Source organism: Sciurus vulgaris (genome assembly GCF_902686455.1).
Source record: "Sciurus vulgaris genome assembly, chromosome: 8".
Lineage (NCBI taxonomy): Eukaryota > Metazoa > Chordata > Mammalia > Rodentia > Sciuridae > Sciurus > Sciurus vulgaris.
This window is the reverse complement of record NC_136468.1, coordinates 121,771,659-121,792,907: the sequence shown is the minus strand read 5'-3', so window position 1 is coordinate 121,792,907 and position 21,249 is coordinate 121,771,659. Positions and strand designations below refer to the sequence as shown.

The window sequence follows — 21,249 nt, the reverse complement described above, 5'->3', positions numbered from 1 at the left end:
GAGCTGCAAAGGACATGGACCTGTGATGAGGTCTGCATGCTTGGGACGGATGGGTGTGAAATGAGCATTTCGTCCACCTTCAGCTCTTTGGGAAGAGAAGGAACAGGGCAGAGGGCCTTGAACAGAGCTGCAGGACCCCGGTAGGCTAGCCAATGCAGCATGAGTAAGGGCAGCCCTGCATCTGTACCCCGTGGGCTGGGCATTTGCTCATGCCCATGTCTTCATGCCTCCCCCATGCTGCTGCTGTGAGCACTCACTCCTGCTGAGCTGTTTGTGTGTGCACTCCTGTATCCTCTTAGGATCAGAGGAATGGCACATGCACTGAAGGTCTGCTCATAGTAGGAGCCCATGCGGCATGGGTGTGGAGATGGGACACTGGGCCCTTTGGGAACTTGAGGAGGCCTGAGCTTTGGAGTTGGGCTGAGCTGGCCCTCTCAGGACTTGGGGCATACCTGTATCCAGAAGCCTTTTCTAAGCCCTGACCCTCCCCTCCCAAATCTTGCACCCATGTAGCCCAGTACTTCAGTTCCCAAGAGACCTCTTTCTTTCCTGCCTTTGTGGTTCTCTTTCTGGCCTGTTGTGGACAAGAGTGTACTCCACATTGATATCAGTGCTTCTTAACCCTAGCTGTCCATGAGATTCCCCCAGGGAATGACTGTGCTCTCATCTACCCAGACCCTTCAATCCAGAATCTCTGGCATGGAACTCAGGCTTCAGTACCGCCTGAGTTTCCTAGATGGTTCTGTATAGCCCCGTCAAGAGAACCACTGATAGAACAGTGAAAGATAGCTAAAAAAACTTACGTATGCATTGATGGAGTAAAAGTGTAAAGACAGACACAGGAAGCAAGGTAATAATATCAGGCGGGATCAGATCCGTCAACTGTAGTTGTAATGTTTTATTTCCTAAGTAGAGTGGTGGGAACATGATATTATTTCAGACTTTTTGGTTTGGTTGAAATAGTTCTTCATCAGTTAATGAAAAAAAAAAAAAACAAAAAAAAAAACATGGATTTTGTAGTCACACAGACCTGGGTTTTAAATTCAGTTCTGTCACTTACTACTTATGTGACCTGGAGCAAGAACTTGACCTCTCTGAGATTGTTAATCATCTGCAAAATGGGGCTCCTAATATCACTTGTCAAGTTCTAACACTCCTTTCCTGAGTCCCAGCCTCAGTGAAACCAAACTAGCCCTCAGAGCCCTTCAGGGAACAATCACATCTCCCTGCCAACCACAGGCAGACTTGATCAAGCCAGGAGGACAGCACCACCCCTTCAGGCAGGGAGCCCCAGAGCCCAGCCTCAAAGCAAGACCTTAGGGTTTCCTTGTTGGGAGGAAGGGGAGGGGTCTTAGGAAAAGGCAGTGTAGCCCTAGCCCCATCTGTTTCCAAATACTCTGTGGCCTCTCAGCTGAGGAATGGAGCAGGGGTTGGGGGTGGGGGACATAGCTCTGAAAAGATAATACCACGAATGCCTAGGGCTGGAGGGGTCAGTGACCCTAGGAAAGAAGCAGTTAGGCAAAGAGCCCCTCCTCCTACCATGCCTGCAGGGAATGAGGGGGCCTCTTACAGGAATGCAGTTCTGGGAGCCCCTGTGGACATTCAGATTCTGGTGCAATCAGGCAGTCTGTCGCTGGGGAGGACAGGAGCCTGGGGAGGCCCGGAGGGCAGGCAGTGTATCTTCTGTCTGTCTGCACATAAGCACACACTCTCTCACACATAATCAACACACACCCGTATATGTTCACCAGGCCTGGAGTAGGGCCTATATGGAGTAGGGAAAGGAACTCAGACACCATTTTCACTGGACAAGCTTAAAACACAATGTGGCTCATTTTTATTTTATCTCAGAAAAGAAAAAAAAAAAAAAAAAAAAAAAAACATTCCCTTTAGAAGTAAAGGCAGTTAGACAGGGCCTCTAATTGGGCAGCTCTGAGTGCCCAGGCACAGGTCCTTGGCCTGCCAGTCCTGACTTCTCCCTTGGGACCTGAACCCACACCCTGGCACTGTTCCCATTACAACTTTCTGTCCTCCAGCCCAGCTTCATCACCCTAAGAGTTGGCCCTGGGACTAAGTGCATGGCAGTTTGTGGCAGCAGGAGAGGGCTGCCTGAGACTCCCTGGGCAAACTCCTGGTGCCAGGTTAGCAGCAGGATGGACAACAGGCCCAGAAGCCAGGGAGGGGATGATAATAAAATAGAAAGGATTTCCTCCCACTTAGATCTTCTCCTGGGGCGTGGGGGGAGTCAGTCAAGTGCCACCTCTAGTCCAGCAGCTCCCTGAGCCCTAGCAAGTCTGCCAAGGATGGTGTGTATGGCAGGTGGTCTGTCGCAGGCACTCCCCAGCCTCAGATCACAGCTTCTCTGAAGACAAGGTGGGGCTTTTAGATGTTTCTGAAGGGGGGACTGGGCCCTGCCCAGCCAAGATGCTGCTGGTGCTGTGGCCCTGGCCGAGTGCAGGGCCTGACAGCATGAAACGTCTGCTTCCTTGAACCCTAAGCCCTTTTTGCTGGGCCTCATGCTGCTCCAGCTTGGGGCTCCTTCCTCTCAGTCCAAAGTGGGAATCAGACGCCTGATGGGTCTCCCAGCACACTTGTTCTTCTCTTCTCCCAATGTGACTGGTCCAGCCAACCAGAAAGATTAAGATTTCCTTCTCTCAGGAAGAGGCAAATTCTATGCACCCTCAGGATACTCCTGCTCCACCTTGGGCCAAGGGGTCCTCTGAACCAGGGGACTCTGGGCATGCTCCCTTGTGCTCATGGCTGAGGAGCTCCACATCTGCGAGGCTGGCATCCCCGTGGAACCCTTCGGCATTCCCTCCACTCACCAGCCCCAAGGCATAACCATTGGGTCGCCGCTCAGGATGGGGGGCGCTGCCATTTGTCCACACCCCTGGGGGGTGGCCATTGAGGCGAAGGCTAACCTGCTCTCCCTCGGTGCTATGAGCTGCCAAGGCTCGGGCGCTGGTGCCCCCTGCCTTGAAGGGTTCCCGCTGTCTCAGGACATGGCTGCGAATGATCTTGCGGAAGGTCTGGCGGAACTCGCGGATGCGGTAGGCATAGATGAAAGGATTAACAACAGAATTGCTGTGGGAGAGGACAATGGCCAGGTACATGAGCCAGAGAGGAGCATGGCTGCATTTGGGGCAGAAGAAGGTGAAGCAGTTGATTATGTGCAGGGGCAGCCAGCAGAGGGCGAAAAGACCCACAATGATGGCCAGTGACTTGGCAGCGTGGACTTCCTTCTGCAGTGTGGACCGAGCCCTCTCCCCTGGCAGGGGCTGGCTCTCCATCTGCTTCAGCTGTCGCCGGGCCGCCAGGAAGATTCGCAAGTAGATGCCCAGCATGAGCAGCAGGGGCACCAGCACAAAAGCAAAGAAGTTGTAGTATACCATGTAGTTCATGGGCACCACGTCCTCAAAGAGACAGGTCACCTGACCCTCGCTGCAGTCCTGAGAGTGATTCCTGCCTTCCTTTGGCTGACTGCAGTTGTTCCAACCCAGCATGGGTGTCAGGCCAATTGCAAATGACAGCACCCAGCAGATTGCAATGATGCCCTTGGCCCTCGTGCCAGTCACCAAGCCATTGTACCTGGAGAGAGGAGACGAATGTCAGAGGTCTAAGAAACCAGGGCTAGACAAGGCTAAGGGTCAAGAAACCCAGAATGGCACCCTGCTTGGTCTCCTGCTCCACTACTTACTGGCTAGCTGTAAGGTCTTGAACCAATTGCTTCCTGCCTCCTAACCTTAGTATCCTCCCCTGTTAAGTAAGCTATATTGGGTCTTGCCTTTTGTGAGTAGCTGGGAGATAAATAGCAGACACAGTGGAAACAGAAACCACTATATAAGTGTTCAGATGATTATTACAATTAGGCATAGTCCTGAGACTTGAGTTTGGTTTGAGGAAATTAGTAAGTGATTTGAGGGGGAAGGGGAAGAGGCAGCACTTCCATATTGGTTGATTTTGGTTCATGGGACATCACACTTCCCTTTAGAGCATGGGATGGATCTGGAGGGTGGGCTCGTTGACTGAGGACAGAACCATCCAGACCAGGCTTGAAGATGATCTAAGCCTTTTGTACGTCATGTTCTTTCTTTGCCATTTGACTTAGGTCTCCAGAGGTCCCCAAGTCAAGATTGCCCAAGGGAATAAGGAAAAGTGGGGGTCTCAAGTCAATTAAGATACTATCTCCCATCCAAATCTACTCACCACCCTCTGGAAAGAAAAGAGATAAATATTGTCTAGATATTTACATGGCAATCTTAATATTCTGGAGGACATATTTGGATGAAGTACTGAGGTCCAGAGAAGGACAGTAATCTACCTAAAGTTACTTAGTGATCCTGAGAGCCAGATAGAAATCCAAGCCTGCTAATTCCAAGTCCCAGACTCAGGGAATGGCTTGATTCACGGCCAGGAAGCAGACCTCCATCCCACAGGAAAGGTAGCATTCATTTACCTATAGAATGGGTACTCAAAAAAAATAAAGTCTCACTGATTGATAAAGGCAACCATGGTGACCTCTGAGGTTTGACCTCCTGCTTAACAATTTCAATTCTGGCAAAACCAGACAACCCTCCCCTCTATCTGATGAAAGCCCTACCCATCAAGTTCAGGCTAGATATCTTCTCAGAGAAGCTTCCTGCCTCATCTGGGCTTCCAAGGTTGGGATATCCCTGGAGACATCCCTCTATGCATTGCTAGCTCTGCCATAGGAGCACAGAGTAGGTGCCAAGAAAAATGTGCTCTATTTAATTCCAGAGTTGGAAACATCTGTAGAAAGGGTGTAGCTCATGGGTGGCAAATAGAGGTGCCTACAGGTAACAAACCAGTGAGGCAGGCTGGTGGGCATTTACCCTGTTTCTGCTGCCATGTAAAATGTGCTCCCAGTGTTAGAATGCTTGTCTAGCACGTGGGAGGCCTTAGGTTCAATCCCCAGCACTGCAACAACAATGACAACAACAAAATGTGTACCCAGTGTTACCAGATCTGAAGAGGGGTGGGAAAGTTGATATTCTGGGCAAACTCTCCCAAGTTTTAAAATTTGCCAGTTCAAATTAAGAATAATCAAAACTGAAAAACCCAGTGGTTTCTGATCTCTTATCTAGTCCAACACCCTTATTTTACAGGTGGGGTAACTGAGTTCCAAGAAGGGGAATGGATTTGCCATAGACATTTCAAAGGCAAATCAGGCCCAAGTTAGTTCTGAATGTTTTATGACAATTCTTTTATTCTGTATTTTTGTAGGTGCTGGGGATTGAACCCAGGGCCCTATGTATGCAGACAAATGTTCTACTGCTGAGCTATCCCTCCCACAGCCCCATCCATTCAGGATCCCAAACAGGAGTGCCAACAAGAGTGCAGGATAAGGGTCAGGGACTTGAGCATTTCTGCCATGCAACAGAGACAGCACTGCCCTCTCTCCTGTTCCGGAAACTTATCACAAAGTTATAGAGCCCTCATCTAATAATTACATAGCACTTACTCTGTTCCAGGCTCTGTTCTTAGTACTTTACATTAGTACTTCATATAATCCTCACTGAATGGAGTCCAATTAATGTTGATAACTTTCCTGAGAAAAGTATATCTCTCCCTGGGTTCTAGCTCTGGTACATTCCTGTAAATAAGCAATGTTGTGTCACTTTGCCTTTCTAAGCCTCAGTTTCCTTAATTTGAAATGAAACTACAAATTCTGGACTTGTCAGCACCGCCCCCATAAGGGCAGAATGTGAATCGGTGAGTGGAAAATCCAGGGAGGCAGACAGTGGCTTGGGGTAGGTCAGAGCTTATGAGCTGAGCTGTTCATAGGAGAAATGGGCTGCTCGGTAGTGGTGAGCTTCTTGACATTTGAGGCAATCAAGCAGACACAAGCTATTATAGGGATTGTGCAGGATCACCTAGACCCCTGGTGGCCATTTGCTTTAATGGTTTTTAAGCTGTTTTCCAGCAGTGGGCCTTCATATCTACATTTCTGGGCACATATAGAATAGGGTTGCTAGGGAAGAGAGGGGCTTTGTAAGTATTGAATTAATGAGTTGATGGGGACATCAGCTCTGGGCCTGAGAGCTCTTGAGAACACAGCATGGAAATTCCCAGTCTAGTTTTACAGATAAGGGAACCCACGAGGGTTCTTCCACTGCTCTCTGAAAGAAAGCCCCTCCTGGGGACAGAAACAAAACATGCATGAGTGGCACTCATAGGTGAAGAATGTCTCTGGAAGGATACCCACCATGGCCTTCTGGGAAGGGGACTGGGGAGGGGCAGTCAGGGAGCAAGGGGACAACTTTTCACTGTATACATCTTATTCCTTTTAAATATTTGAGCACATGCAAGGATTATTTATATTTAAAAAAAAACACATACACTAAATAGAGCTGAGATGGTAGCTCAGTGGTAGAGAATTTGATTAGCGTGTGTGAGGACCTGGGATGGGCCCTCAGCACTGCCAAAACAAAAACCAAACAAACAACAAAAAAACCCCCACAAAACCAAATAGGTTAATTTTATTATCCAAAAGAATGCCCCATAAGCTGAGTCCTGGACCCAGGCATCTGAGGGCCTGGGACAGGATGAGGGTCCAAATGGAATCATGGCTGGACCATGGTCATGCCCAGGAGCATCTCCTGGGCTGCATCTGTAACTAACACAGCCATATCTCAGCTTCTGACCCCAGATATAAACTGTCCAGCTGCCCATTATAACATTCAGCTATTCCAGGAAGTCCACAAGTGTCATAGGATGCAGGTGCCACAGCCACTGGCAGCCCCCATTTTCAGGTGCCCTCTGCATCCCTGTGTCCTCCAGTCTGTAGGCTGCCCCTCCTGGGTATCACAATTACATGTTAGGGGCTTTAGTCTAAGTACATACTCTACAATTACAGGTGGAGTCTTATGTGCATTTGTACCACACTGAGGAGAAGGTAGATCTTTCCTAAGTTATCCAAAGGGGTCAGTGATTCAAGAATTGAAGAGCCTTTGACCCCAAGGGACACCCAAACTCCTTCTCTAGGCATGAACAGGCCCAAAGCAGCCTCACAGCCTGCCTGCTCCCTCACCTTATCTCCTTCTGTCACTTAGCATCGAGGTTACCTCTTCCTGGTCCAGTGTCCACATGCTCATTCATCCCTGACCAGGCTCTGCCATTCTTCTGATATACTCACCCCCAAACACATGCCATTGAGCCCCTAAGCATCCTACAAGACCCACCGGGCAATACTTCTTCCAGGGAACTCCCTAGTTGATCCTGCCTCCTTATTTTTTTGTTATTATTTTTCTGTGAGGGTACCCATCAGGAGATGGTGGTGCAAAAGTCCCCTGGTAAGGGAAGCCTGCATCTTTGATCCTGGGATTTCTATCCTTTGTGGACACTGAGAGTTGTACCTCTGCCTCTTGCCCAGCTTCTTTCTCACTGACTAGGCCCTGCCTTACCCCATCAGCATCCCTACAATTGGGAGAGAGGAGATTATTTGTTCTGAAGCTGAATTCTTTTTTTTTTTTTTTTTGGTACTGGGGGTTGACCCCAGGGGTGCTTAACCACTGAGCCACATGCCCCAGCCCTTTTGTTATATTTTATTAGAGACAGGGTCTCAATGAATTGTGTATGGCTTCTCTAACTTGCTGAGACTGGCTTTGAACTCATGATCCTTTTGCCTCAGTTTGCCGAGCCACTGAGTTTACAGGCATGCACTACTGTGTCCAGCTGAAGCCGAATTCTTAAAAAAAAAAAAAAAAATCCCAACTACTCAGGAAGTTGAGGACAGCCTGATAACTTAGTGAGATACTGTCTAAAAGTAAAAAAATAAACAAAGGCAGGGCTGGGGATGTAGCTCAGAGATAGAGTAACCCTGGGTTTAATCCTCAGTACTGCAAAAAAGAAAAAAAAAAAAGATTTTAAAAAAATTACTAGTGCAGGGTGTAGACCTGAGGCTAGGCATCTGTCAGAGACTAGACCTCAGAGAAGTCCTGTGGACCTTGCTGAGTGGAGCAGCAAATGGCATAGAGAAGGCTAGATTTCCAGCTGTGAAGGTGACAAAGGAGGAAGGGGGAGCCTAAGCCAGGCAGTACCTCCAGTACCAGCCAAGAGCTCCTGGTGCTCAGTTACCTCCATCCAGTTTCCCTCATACCCTGCTTGCTCTCAGAAGCCACCAACCCTCCAGGTGCCTAGTGGCCAGGGGCCTCCAAGAATAGGAATGTGAAAAGACCCAAGGGCCAGGATCAGTGTGAAGAGCACTAAAGTCCTTCTACATCAGAAGATGCACATATGTCTTTCCCTGGCTCTGGCCTCACCGTGAGTAATATGAAGGTCATAGCACCCACCCCAGCCACAATGCCGGGCTAAAAGGATTAAAGGAGTTGCTAATGCTACCATGCTATTGCAATGGTAAAACTGCTCCTGAGACAGGATAAAATCATCATCATCCCCACTGCTCCCCACAGAGGAGGATCAGCCTGAGCCTTCGAAACCCTCACCCAACACAGCACAAATGGTCTAAAGTATGGATGAAACTGAAATCCAGCTCCAGGAAGTCCTGGGAGTCAGGGAAGCAGACTGGACCGGAGTAGGTGCATGGCTTCAAACCTCCAGCAGCTCGGGAAAGAGTTGAATCCCACCTGTCACTCCCACACACTCAATGGACCCTCACACCTTTGTCCCCTTTTACAGACAAGAAAACAGGCCCAGAGGAAGGCAGCTGACTTTCCACAGCCACACAGTATTTTCCATCCTACTACTTCATGTATTCATTCTTTTGACTGTCAGAAAACAGATATGGGAAGGGAGAAACCAAGGCGGGGGAAAAAAACCTAAGGTTTTAAAATTGAGAACAGCCCTCCTGATCTCTCCCTGGAATGTTGCTGCCCTTTGAATCAGAGAAGAAAGCGAAAGCTAGTCTACTGGTTCCCCTTAGCCTCGCTCTACCACTGCCTGCACTCAGCCTGGCTCCTTGAGGTGGACTCCAGTCATCTCTTCTCTGGCCCACTTTGTACCTACAGACAGGTTTCCCCAGGGCTTCCCTACTCTGAGCTGCCACTGGACCGCTGCTCTGCCCTCTGGAGCAAGGGATGGGAGCTGTGGGGACCCAGCTTATCTCACAGACTGCCTGGAGTCAGACCACCTCTAACTCAGTTCCCTTTTTAGATAGGCCAGAGTTCTCTTCTTTGAGAATTCTCTTGATAAGGGCTTTAGAGTTCCACCCCTTCTTTTGGGCAGACTGATATGGGTGCTTCCTCCCCTTTTAGGGCTCAGGTGACAGCAGTGGCTACTGGGTACAGCTTCTGGGAGACTGGGCTGCCTGTGACCACTACCTAAAAACATGTCACAGTAGCGGCAGGCTATGTTTGATCCCAGGCCTAGTTCTAGCTCTACCAACTCTTTGTGTGGCCCTGAAAGAGCTGGCTTCTTTTTCAGAGCCTCATTTTTCCATTCTGAAGAAGAGAGGAAGGAAATGACCTCTGAGGGCCCCCTTGGGTTTGACACTCTGAATTTCCATTTGCTCACTGAGCCTGATCGTCCACCCTGCCAGGGAACCCTCAGCCCAGCACATGGTTTCTGGGCTTCCTCAGTAGGTGGGCACTCTACCTGTTTGGGAGATTTTACCAGGGGGACAAGTGTACTCAGATTCCCAATCATGGAGACCTCCCTCACATCCTGCAGTCATCCTGGCTGTGGAACCCAGCTCTATCATTGAGGGGCAAGGAGGTGGAGCAGGAGCACTCTTGCTTCCCCAGAGGAGGAACACACATTCTTGCTCTTCTCTGGTCTGGGTAAGTGAAGGCTACACAAGTAAACTCAGCCTGGGGAAAGTGTTTACACAATACTTGGTTGAAGTCACTTTGCAAAAGAGTCACCATAAAAACCCCCTCCAACAGCCAGTCTGGGTGCATGCTGAGTCCTTGGTGACCTAAGGAGCAACATAATTTGCATATATGTCCAAATGACTCACTGTGGCATTCAGCCAAGTCACTTCCCCTCTCTGGGTCACTCTCCTAATGTGCACACTGTGAGGCCTGCCCAGAGGAGCTGAAGAAAGGCAGGCAGTGGGCGGGTCCCAACTAAGGTCCTGTGGTTTCCCATGGTTCCCGTCCACCCCAGCATCATGCAGGGAGTTTTGCTCTGATGTGTGAAGAATGGCCCAGGCCCACCCAAGTGTAGTGCCAGGTCCAAGTCACGTTAACATGGCTGGCTGCAGATAGCCTCAACCATGTGGCTAGGGGATGTCAGGACGCCAGGCACTTTGTGCACGTGGAGGAAAAGCCAGATTGGCATACTGGCTGCTCACTCACCAGCCCTGGGCAGTTACAGGCTGAGATCACAGACCAGATGCTGGGCACAGCCACCCTTTGTACAGACATAACCCCCTGGTCCCCAGCTCACCGAAGTGGGATGCGAATGGCGATGTAGCGGTCAATGGCAATGGCCAGAAGGCTGAAGATAGAGCTCTGGGTGAGAACCAGGACAAAGCAGGCGAAGAAGAGGCAGCCGTGGCAAGCAGCGCAGAACCCAGTGCTGATGGTGATGGCAAAGGGGATGGCGAGCACACCCACTGCGATGTCAGCTGCCGCCAGCGATACCACAAAGTAGTTGGTGACATTCTGCAGGTTGCTGTTGATCCACACAGCCCAGCATACCAGGACGTTGCCCAGGACAGCCAGCACAGCAATGGCCAGCTCCACTGTGATGTACACTGAGGAGCCCATGATGGGAGCAGCTGCAGACGGGCAGGCTCAGCAAGGACACGGGCTGGGCCAGCTCACGGTCCATAGCTGCAGCCCAGCCGTCTGCTGCCCAGGCAGAGGGGCCTAGGCCCCACAGCCTCTTCCTCACGGGAGCCAAGAGCGTCCCTGTGGGGGCAGGGGGCTCTTCAAAGGCTTTCTCACAGATAACTCCAAGTCTCCTCACACAAGGCCCTCTCTGGGGGCTCCAATGGCTGTGTCATGGCTCAGTTTGGCTTCAGGGTTCCCAAGGCACCTGCAAAGAGAGTCTGGTAAGCAGCTGGACCACTCTCACACCTGCTAGTTCAGATTCTGCCCCACCTGTGGGCAAGGTGTCAGTGCAAGAATGACCCCAATGTATGATCACAGGCAGGAAGCAGGAGATTTGGAATTCTGGCACCCATTTCTGGGGAGGACACGGACCCAGAGAGGTCACTGAGCAAAACTACTTCTCCCTGGTCCCAGGGAATTCTTGCCAAGACCCTCATGCAAACCTCTCCCAGGGAAGCATCCCCTTCTCTCAGGTTCTGCAGGACAGACATAGAAGGGACTATGGGCAGAACCATAGCTGCACCCCCACCAGGTCTCTGGCTCACCCCTTTGCACTGTCCAAGGCTGTATTTCAGGTGCTAAGGTTATGGCCCTTCCATCCTGGACTCAGGGCTAAAGATCGCTCCAACTGTTTTTTTTTTTTTTTTTTGTGTGTGTGTGTGTGTGTGTGTGTATACCCCCCACCCCCACCCCAGGAGCTAAGAATCTGTCAAAAAGTTAAGTTTAATGTTGCTTCCCATGCTCAGCTTCTCAAGCCTTCTCTGGCAACCTGGCCAGTCTCCTAGGTCCCTGCACTTACTGCCAGCTCCACAACCCTCCCTCTTTCCCAGAAAGGTCCCCCTCCCCACTAGGACTCTCCCAATCCCACCCACCTTCTCTTCACTGGGCCAGCTTTTCAGCCTGCTTCAGCCTGCTCCATCCCTGCAAGCTCTCCAAGGAATGACCAGTGCCCACCTAAGGGATACCAACTGCACCACCAAGGGACAGAGACCCCTGGAGCTCGGATCTGGAGGAGCTGTCTGGTCCTATCTTCTACTCTTAGCAGTTAAGCCCCCTCACCCTCACAGGTAGCAGAGCAAGCACAAACCTGAACCTGCTGCCTCCTGGTGCCCCTGCTAGCAGGCTGCACATCTGGGTGGGGAAGGCGCTGTGGCTGCTTCCCTTCTCTGAGGGAGCCACCTCCTTTTTCTCCTCCCACACTTCTCCCCCACCTGCTCCTCTGCCTGGCTGACACAGGGAATGACTGACTTAAATCACTTCTGCTGGGGGAACATGGGCAAAAATGTTTTTTCTATCTCCAGGCACAGTGGTGCATGCCTGTAATCCCAGCAGCTCCTGTGGGGATGAGACAGGAGTTTCTCAAGTTCAAAACCAGCCTCAGAAACTAGTGAGAGACCCTGTCTCAAGATAAAAAATAAAAAAGAGCTAAAGATTGGTCCAACTGTTTTTTTTGTGTGTGTGTGTGTGTGTGCCCCCCACTACACTGGCTGTGTTGCTCAGTGGTTAAGCAGCACTCAGTTTAATTCCTAGTACCAGGAAAAAAAGAAGAAGAAGAATGTTTTCCCCTTCTGGACCCCAATTTCCATTCATATAGTGAAGCAGTTGGACCCCAGATGACCTCTAGGTACCACTGCAGCTCTTGCCCAGGAGTCTATGAGAAGGAAATAAGTAACAGATTTGAACATGCTCCCCCAAAGTCAAAATGTCACAGAAACATAGAAATAGTTGACACCCCTGGAGAGTCAAAGTCTTGGTCTCCCCAGCAGGCCTGAGCCCACCCCAAACTCCAGCTGTTCTTCCCTGAGCTTTTGAAGTGGTCTTAGTCCAAGTGGCCTCTGCCCACTAAAGTGCCTCTCCCTGAGAGCTATTAGGCCCTGCCCCCAAATCCATTTTCTTCAGTCCTAAATTCTCTGGGTCTCAGGGGTGCCTGAACAATAGCTGCCACCCACCTGGGACAAGTAGCCAGAGGCTGCCTTTTGGTTTCCCGTACGTGGCCCATCTTCCCTCATTTCCTCGAGGATATGAGGGATTGAGCAGGTCTGGAAACCCTGGGAGAAGGTCACTCTTGTCCAGGCCCACTTCAAAGGGCTACCTTACTCCCAAATTAGCCAGGAGGCAATAGGGGACTGAAACAAATGAATCCTGTTTCCTTCTAACTGTAATAATGTCACTGTCTCAGACTGGCATTTAGCATAGGCACAGCCTAAAGCCACATTTGGAAGGAGCATGGTTCCCGCACCCAACAGACCCTTCCACCCCACCAGGAGGCTTGGAATGGACCATATGATGTAGAAGAGCCAGGAAACAGGAGGGTAAAAAGGACAAAGTCACCACAGAAACTGAGGGGCTCAGGTAGCCTGTAGCAGTTGGAGAGGGCCGAGTCCTACTAAGCCTGTGCTCTTCACAGGGCACTTGCCAACCAGCTGTTCACAGTGCATTGCTGGCAGACGGGCCAAATCAAGTCTCTAAGCACCATCTCCAGTCACATGCCATGACCTTCTGTGCTCCTGGCCTGAAGTTCACAGTAGTATTTACCAGGAGCACACCTGACCCCAAAAGGCCCAGGTCCAACAGGTGCCAGCTGCTGCCAGTTCAGGGCTGCCTCCCACCCTAGTCCAGGGTGGCCTCCCAGACCCAGGAGCAGCAGCAGCATTTCACTAGTCCATCAGGCTCAGTCAAGCTAGCAAGCTTCTAAGGAGCCACTGATGTCTAGGGATCCTGCCTCCTGTCACTGGTGCCTCCTAAGGGAAGAGGATGACCACCTCATGTCCTGTGGGCCTTCTCTAGGCGACTCTGTTGAAGGATGCCACAGCCTTCTACCAATCTGACCAACTCAGGCTAGAAGGTTGGCATGGTCCTTGACCATTCTTCAGAGTTAAGGACCCTACCAGTGGCAGACAAGGGCTCCCCAACCTATCATCCAGAGCTTCACTGATATGGTCACATCACCAGTGCCTGAACTGTGGACCATACTGACTCCACTCCAGCAAGAATGCTTGGCTTGGAAGGGGCCTGACCCAGGACTCTGGTGGGACTCTCCTGGCAGCCCTGGATACCTGCCTGGGTTCTCAGGGTTTCTTCTGTGCAAGGTCCCCATGCTGAACAGCACCAGATAGTGGTACTCTTCCTGGCTGTCCCAAAGCTAAGTTCCTTTTGTCCAAAATCTCACTAAATGCACTTGACCCTTCTGCTCAGGCCAGTCTTACATGAGGCTAAAGACACACCTTGGGCTCCCACCAGCAGGACCAGCACAGACTCCCTTGTTTATGGCCTGTTGCCCTCTGCCCCTTCCCTCAAAGAGGCAGGCAGCCTTTCTGCAGGTTCCTCCAGCTACTGCCAGCACATCCCTGATGAGGCTTCTCTGGTCCCACAGGCCACCTGTGCATTTGCTAAATTAGAATCCATTCTAGGTTGTTCATTCCCCGGCACTGAGCCCAGCAGATCAGTGGAGCCACAGGCAGCCACAGGAGGAGGTTGGGAGACATGTGCTACTGGGGGCACTCTGTGGGGATGACTGGGATTTGTCCAGCTGTAGACTGGCAAGTAAGTCCAGGGCCAGGAGTGCCCTGACTTGTAGCCTTTTCCTGTGGTGTAAATGCTCTTACTAGGGCCAATTTCAAACTACTATTAGGTCACTAACCAGAACCAGGAAGCGATACACACAGCTAGCCACGAGGTGCTAGCCACTACTGAGCCACCAAAACCTGTGCTTTCTGGCAGGCTCCTTGCCTGAATGCCAGGACACTATGCTGGACACTCTCAAAGAGCTTATACAGCTACCTAGGAGCCTGAAAAATGATGGACATCCATGTTCTCACTGACCGCACGAACCCCATTTTACAGATGAGGAAACTAAGGCCCAAAGAGATAAAGTGACCTCTCAGCCTTACCAAGAGCATTAAAAGGTGACATAGGATTGGGGAAGAATGCCATGGAACATAGCAGCTGGAACACTTCCTGGGCCTCTTGGCTTCCCTCCCTTTTGAAGCCTCCCAGAGCTACAGGAAGGTGGAAGGTCATGAGGAAGGGGCCAGGAGTGGGGGCAGGATCTGGCAATTTCCTATCCCTCTCTGTTGGTTCTATCTAATTAATCCTTGAGTCATCTGTTGCTATCCAGGAAGGGAAATTAAATATTAATAATGTCATATTTCCTCATGATTGTCCCTTATTGGGATGGGGCAGAGGGCATAAACTACAGACACATGCTAAGGAACATGCTTGATTAGCTTTTAAAGGATACCCTTGAAAAGGCTAGGAGTGTAGCTCAATGGCAGAGCACTTGCTGGGCATGCAGAAGGCCCGGGTTCAATCTCCAGTACTGCAAAAACAAAGCAAGCCCATAGGATTCCCAGCAGTCAGACTCAAAACTCCCGCCTTTTCCTGCCTTCTCACCCACACCCACCTGGACCCAGCTGCTTTAATTAAAACTCCATTTAATCAAAACCCACACATCCCCTGGCCCACCTCTTTTGGCTCCTTATACATCAGACTAGCAAGGCTCTCTGTACACATACCCAGATGGTGGCTATACCCCTACAGAGCCTGCTGGATGGAGGTGCCCACCAGCTTCCAGGCAGTTCCTTGCACACCTGCTCCTGGGTGCGGCTAAGGACAAGGATCAGAGCACAGCATGGAGAATGCCTATTGCAGCAATTGGGCTCCAGAATTCCAGACTTAGAATCTTCCCTCCACTTTCTGGTAACAAATGTTCACCAGTTACATACTCTGCAGTGCCATGAAGCATCCCAACTGCTGGACCATAGGGAGCTCTGTGTCACCTGCTACTGCCCTGAAGATTCAGGTACTATAGGTCACTCTGTCCCCAGAGCCTCAGCTTCCACTTCAGATGAGCTGCAAATCCCAATTTCAAAACACAGAAGGAAATTTAAGACCAAGAAAGATAAACAAGTATATCAAAACCATGGAGAGATTAGCTCATTGCAGAAGAGAGGAAGGCAATGAAATAATGTAATAATGATTGTTCAAGATATTTCAGATTCTCAGAAACAAAGGAATAGCATCCATAAAGAAGAACGAGGCGCTGGGGATATAGCTCAGTTGGTAGAGTGCCTGCTTCACAAGCACAAGGCTCTGGGTTCAATCCCCAGCACCACAAAAAAAAAAAAAAAAAAAAGAGAGAGAAAGAGAGAACTTACAAATCCATTGGCAGAAACAAGAGCAGGAGAACATGAACAAGAAATAATATAAAAGCCCAATCATGAAAAACAGAGGGATTGAAATAAAGAACACACCAGAAATGATAAGGTTCAGGCATGCAGGCTGTTGAAGGGACAGTAGGGATCAGCAAGATAGAATTCTCATAGATACCTCATGGGGACAAGATAGAAGAGAAGTTGAGAAGCATCAACATCTGTCTCTCAGGGGCTCAGGAGGAGCATGGAGGGGCCAAACAGAGCATCACATTTGGCTGGGCAGGCTGGTTTCTGGTCTGGAGCCACAAGTCTTGTGTTGGCCCATCTGTGACAATATAAGAGCTTCCTGGAATACCAGGACCCTAGGAATCACTGAGCCCCTTACAAATATATCAGTTATGCTAGGCAGGTGCCTTCTGTGGCTGCCTGGAACTGAGCAACTACTAGCCTGGGTCCCTCTTCCCTCCCTGCCTCCCTCTGGGGCTGCACAGTGCTGGGCTTCAGATGCCTGGTGTAGGCTGGGCCCCAGGTACCCAGGCAGGTTCCCTGTGGTGCACCCTCCCCCACCACCCATGGGTGTGCAACTGCTGCTCATTGCTCCTGGGGACAGGATGTGGGCAGGAACGGAGAACCAGCTCCCTGTAGCTGGAGGCTAAGGCTCTGGACCCGCCTCTCAGAGCAGCCTCCATACCACCAGTCACAGGCCAGCCTTAGGGCTGCCTCAACCTCACCCTGAGGGCCACCCAGCCTACCACAGCTTCCTTCTTCCCAGTGGGGACCCAAAATGGTCCCTGCCATCCCCATGTGCCCAAGCCAGATGCCAGAAAAGTTGCAGGTTCCAGTCTCCTTGCCTTGGGTGACCACTTTAGCCCATCACAGGCCACTTCTCTAGACAACTCCCCTCCAAGGGGCCACGCCTCACAGAGGTGCTAAGAGCCTACTCTGTGGTATAAGCAGTCTAGGTAATGTCCACACCAACTCCATCATGCACTTCCTGTGCCCCAAGCACTAGGCTTCCCCTTTGTGCTGTGGCTTCTCACGTGTGCACAGGCTGTGGTGAGACAGCATCATGTGAAAGACCCAGCACCAATACCTCCCACAAGTGGCAGATGACAGGTACTATGTTGCCTAAAGAGGGGACATGGGGGCTACTGAGCATGCGGACTCCAGTGGGCCTGGGGTGGGACCCTGGTAGGCAGCCTGTTGAAGGGGCACTGCTAAGTACACTGAGGACAGAGGGATGTGGACCCATGCTGGGGTCTGTAGGACACAAGTATGATGATGCAGCCCTGGAGGCTGAAGGGAAAGGGTAGCGGGAGCCAGATCAACCTGAGCATATCCCACCTGAGTGCTGTCCATTGCTCCTTTGCCTGTCAGTAGCTCCCTGCCACCCCCCACCTGGCTTATGGCTTGTAGAGGCCACTGAGGCCAGCAGTAAAGCTCTTGTAGCAGATGAGCAGAAAGCTATCAGCCCTGGGCCCTCTGGGCAGAGCCCGATCCCCACAAAAGACACCCAAGCAGCACCTTTCATCTTTCCTCCAGGTGGAGTTGCTGCCAAAAACAGGCTGGTGGAACAGCCGCATCCCCACAGGTGAAAGCCACAGAAGGGTGGTGCTTTCCTCTGCCCAACTTCAAAAAACAGAAGCCTGTCCCATAGGAGTGGGTGTGGGCCCAGAGGGAGTCCCAAGGGCTTCTCAGAGGAGAGGCTTTAGAGGGACTTGAAAGACAGGAGATAAAAGGAGAGAGGTGGGAGAGATTCTGTCAAAGAAAACAGCCTATACACAGCTCAGTGGAATCAGAGACGCCTTGAGGTAGTCTGGGCAGCAAGTCCTGCCTTCCCTGGTGTCCTGCCCCTTCCTGGGCCGGGGTGAGGAGTAGTTGCCCTTCCCTTCCAATAGAACCCTCCCCAGCCCCTGGCAAGATTTCATAGCATCCAGTCTGCAAGGCCAGAAATCTCAGGTGAATAATCAATATGGGCAGGGGTGGGAGTACTCCTCCCTTCATCCCAGTTCCTTTCCCTCCCCATCTGGGCCCAACATGGACCCAGGGGCCCATCTTGAGACACTGTGCTCTTTCTGCTCCCTCGAATCTCCACCTTTCTGTGGCTTCCAGTGTGTCCCAGAGTCCAGAACCTTCCCCCAGGGAGGGGCAGTTAAGACTCCTCCCTTTTGCTGACTTAGCACCTGACTTCATCAGTCTCCTCTCCTCAGTGACCCCCACATGCACATCAAAACCTCATCTATCGAATAGGAAAAATAGTAGAATGAATCAGACTTTACTTTCCTATGTGCACATATGATCACATGACCAATGTAATTCTACACCATGTATAACCAAAGAATGAGAAATTATACTCCATATATGTATAATATGTCAAAATACATTCTACTGTCATGTATAACTAATAAGAAAAATAAAAAATCTCTGTAGGAAAAAAAACAAAACAAAACAAACAAAAAGCCCCATCTCTCCACCCTTCCTGCCTGTGCTGATCCAACTCTGCCATCCTTCCCTCTGCTCTTACACACACACAATCCTCAGGGCTTGGTTTGACAAGACAGATCTCAATGATACTGAGATGGTGATTCCAGCTCACCCAGGATGAGATGGCTCAGGATCAGGCAGGTTAGAGGGTGGCAAGAGTCATGTGGGATTTCAGGTCACTGTCGAGTCGCCAGGGGCTGTGGTCTCACCCACAGACCCTGAATTTTGCAGGACTCTATTCCTTGAAACCACAGGCTTGCTCCCAAGCCAACTCTAATCCACACCTACCTCTACCCACAGTGATGCCTTGTGGTGTCCCCTGATACTCCCTCCAGGGTTCTCCAGCTTGAGCACAGTCCCCTGACTTGTCCTCTGGTCTGTTCTGACCTTGTCCCACCTCCAGTCAAATGCCTGTCTCATTTCTTCTCCAGCAAAGCCCTATAAATTAAGCTAGGAACACCGTCCTTGCTCTACAGATGAGAAAATGGATTCCCAGGGCAGTGACCTTCCCCAAGGCCACCAAGTTAGTGAGTCAAGGAGGCAAGATCAAAACGGGCATCAAAATCTGGTCCACTGGTCACCCAACTGTTGCCCTCTTTGGCATCACCCAAATCCTGTCTTCTATCAAAGGTAAGGGCTTTCCTCAACCTCCCTCAGATTATAAGAAAGGCGGCCCAAACCTGTTTATTAGCACTGTGGGGTTGTGAACTGAGGGTCATTGGCTGGGATTTTCCCAAGGAGCACTAGATTCTGGGAGACTCCAAAAGGCAAGGGCCAAGCTATGAGGTGTTGACACTATAGGTATCAGACAAGTACATGAGAAGCCCCTACCACAGATATGCTGGGTCTCAGGATGGGGGACAGCCTACCAAGACAGAGTCTTGGCTCCCCACCCAAGGCCTCCAGGACTAGGGAGGCAGCTGACTCCATCACATACTCCCTGGTCCACTGTGCTCCATCATTGTCCTCAGGGCTAGAACATCCTGGCTGGGCATGGAGGTGGCATGGAGTTTTCTGGAAAGTACAGTCTGGAAGTCCTGGGCAGCAAAGGCAGAGCACAGGGCGGCAACACCAGGGCAGGCCTGAGCTCCAGGCTTGTGGAGAGTGCAGATTCTGGGGGGTCAGGAGATGGAATGCAGCCTTTGGGTGGGGAAGGAGAGTAGGCAAAAGGGACCAGTAACCCTTCAGAGGGCCAGAACACCCGGGTTGCCCTCCCTCCCTGGGCCAGTCCTGGAGAAGGCCGGCTGGGGGACCCAGCCTTCTGCTTTTAGGGAACACTCGGTGTTTCCTTCCAGTCAGGAGAATTAAGGTCTAATACTCTGAACGCGGGGAGCTCTGCCCCTCTGGCTCACGTTCCCTTCCTAGAGCTCTTGGTCTGTCCTGGGCCAAATCCCTTGAGCACCGCCACCATTCCCGCCATTCCTACCTTCGCTCAGGGTAGCCCGGTACTCCTCCAGCGTCAGTCCGAGGCTTTCACCCACTCCAGAGTCCTCCGGCCTCTCCCCGGTCCCCTGAGCCCGGTTCCCGCCACCACTGTCCACTGAGTGCGTGTCCACTGAGTGCGTGCGCGCTCTCCGCACCGCCTTTCGAACTCCCCTTTCTTGTCGGGCCCCAGGCGTTCGGGATGCTGAGCACCGGTGTCCGCCCCGACCTCTCCACCTGTTCAAATCCTCTTGGGTCCCTGGGAGTTCGCCCCGTCTCTCTCAGTCCCTGCTTAGGTGCCCTCAGTCCAGCTCCTGGCCCGACTCTCCGGGTAGGGTCATCGGAACGCTGTGGGTCGGCTCACGTAGCCCAGACAAACCGACGGCTGCTCCCCGCCCATTGCCGGCGGGTCCAGACTCCTGCTCGGCACCCCGCCGCTGCGGCCGCCGCACCCTCGCGCCCCTTCCCCTCCCCGCCTACCCTTGCGCACCTTCCGGTCGCTTTGGGGAGGCTCAGAGGATCCGCACACCGCCCCCCTACCGGGCTTAGGACGTGACCTCGCCGTAACAGTCCCTGCACGGGTCATTTCTGTGGCCGCCGCAGGGCAGAGCTCGGACCCCGGCGCTCGTGAACTCGCTCTGGGAAGTGGAAAGAAAGGGTTCGAGCGACGAGTACCCTGAACAACAGAGTCGCGACCCAAGCCGCCCAGTTCTCCGGGTCAGCAGCCTCCGATGGCCCTACCCCGCCAACCACCCGTCCTGGAGCCCCGGAACCCCGGCCCTGGTACCCCAGCTGACCTGCAGCTCGCGCGCGCCGGCTCCCGCTGTCTCGGCGGCCGCTCGGGCTCGGGTTCCGGCCGCACTGCTCACTGGCGCCCCCTGCAGGTGGCTTCTAGACCCATGCTGCCCCCACCCCGCCCCGCCGCATGGGGAAACCGAGGCCCAGAGGTCCATCGGGGACCCAAGGAGATGTCCCTGGCAGGGCGAGGCCGCGACGGGCCTGGAACGCGCTGCATGCCCAGTCCGCGCTCCCCAGCTTGGCCCTCTCAGGCTCACACCTCCAGCGCCACACCCCCTTCCCCCCAAGGGAGTCCTCCCAGCCCTGCGAAGTCCTAGGGACACCACTCGCATTCCTTCTTCTCCAGGAAGCCCCAGGTTCGCCTCTGCCACGGCTCTGTTGTCCTTCTTCAGAGCTTCTTAAGAGCTGCGCTGCCTTGGTTCCCCCGTGTCACTTCCTCTACCCAGACTTTGGGCCAGAGTCCCTTGTGTTCTTACAACTCCTGGCGCAGGATAGGGACCTGACTCCTCCTAAGTCTTCTCCACCCCTCAACTTTCCCAACTACAAAGGGAGGCGGGAGTCGTATTTGCACCACAGACTTGAGATCTCAGAGCCTGGCCTGGGAGTTCCCTCTCTTCTCCCTGCCCTTGTCGAAT

General features: G+C 51.9%; 2 protein-coding genes across 4 annotated transcripts in view; one reads left to right on the top strand and one right to left on the bottom strand.

The window, feature by feature from the left end:
• Window positions 1-21,249, top strand: part of LOC306667694 (uncharacterized protein) — a gene marked incomplete at its 5' end in the record, with an annotated part of 84,740 nt that overhangs the window by 59,105 nt on the left and 4,386 nt on the right. The gene's annotated exons all lie outside the window — the stretch shown is intronic.
• Window positions 971-21,239, bottom strand: ADORA2A (adenosine A2a receptor). 3 transcript variants are annotated; one of them, XM_079151781.1, is made up of 3 exons: window positions 20,614-21,239; window positions 10,369-10,962; window positions 971-3,588 (listed from the first exon to the last, which is right to left on the bottom strand). In XM_079151781.1, the coding sequence occupies exons 2-3, from the start codon at window positions 10,689-10,691 to the stop codon at window positions 2,682-2,684; spliced, it is 1,230 nt and encodes a 409-aa protein (XP_079007907.1). In that variant the 5' UTR covers window positions 10,692-10,962; window positions 20,614-21,239; the 3' UTR covers window positions 971-2,681. The 3 variants fall into 3 exon arrangements, with proteins under 3 accessions (XP_079007907.1, XP_079007906.1, XP_079007905.1); XM_079151780.1 differs by lacking the exon at window positions 20,614-21,239 and adding an exon at window positions 20,307-20,583; XM_079151779.1 differs by lacking the exon at window positions 20,614-21,239 and adding an exon at window positions 19,821-20,280.

Bases quoted from the DNA above. Each gene is read 5' to 3' on its own strand.
- ADORA2A (XM_079151781.1), bottom strand. From the start codon at position 10,691: ATGGGCTCCTCAGTGTACATCACAGTGGAGCTGGCCATTGCTGTGCTG. The intron at 3,589-10,368 runs GTGAGCTGGGGA...TCCTCTCTCCAG, and splicing joins GCCATTCGCATCCCACTTCG to GTACAATGGCTTGGTGACTG.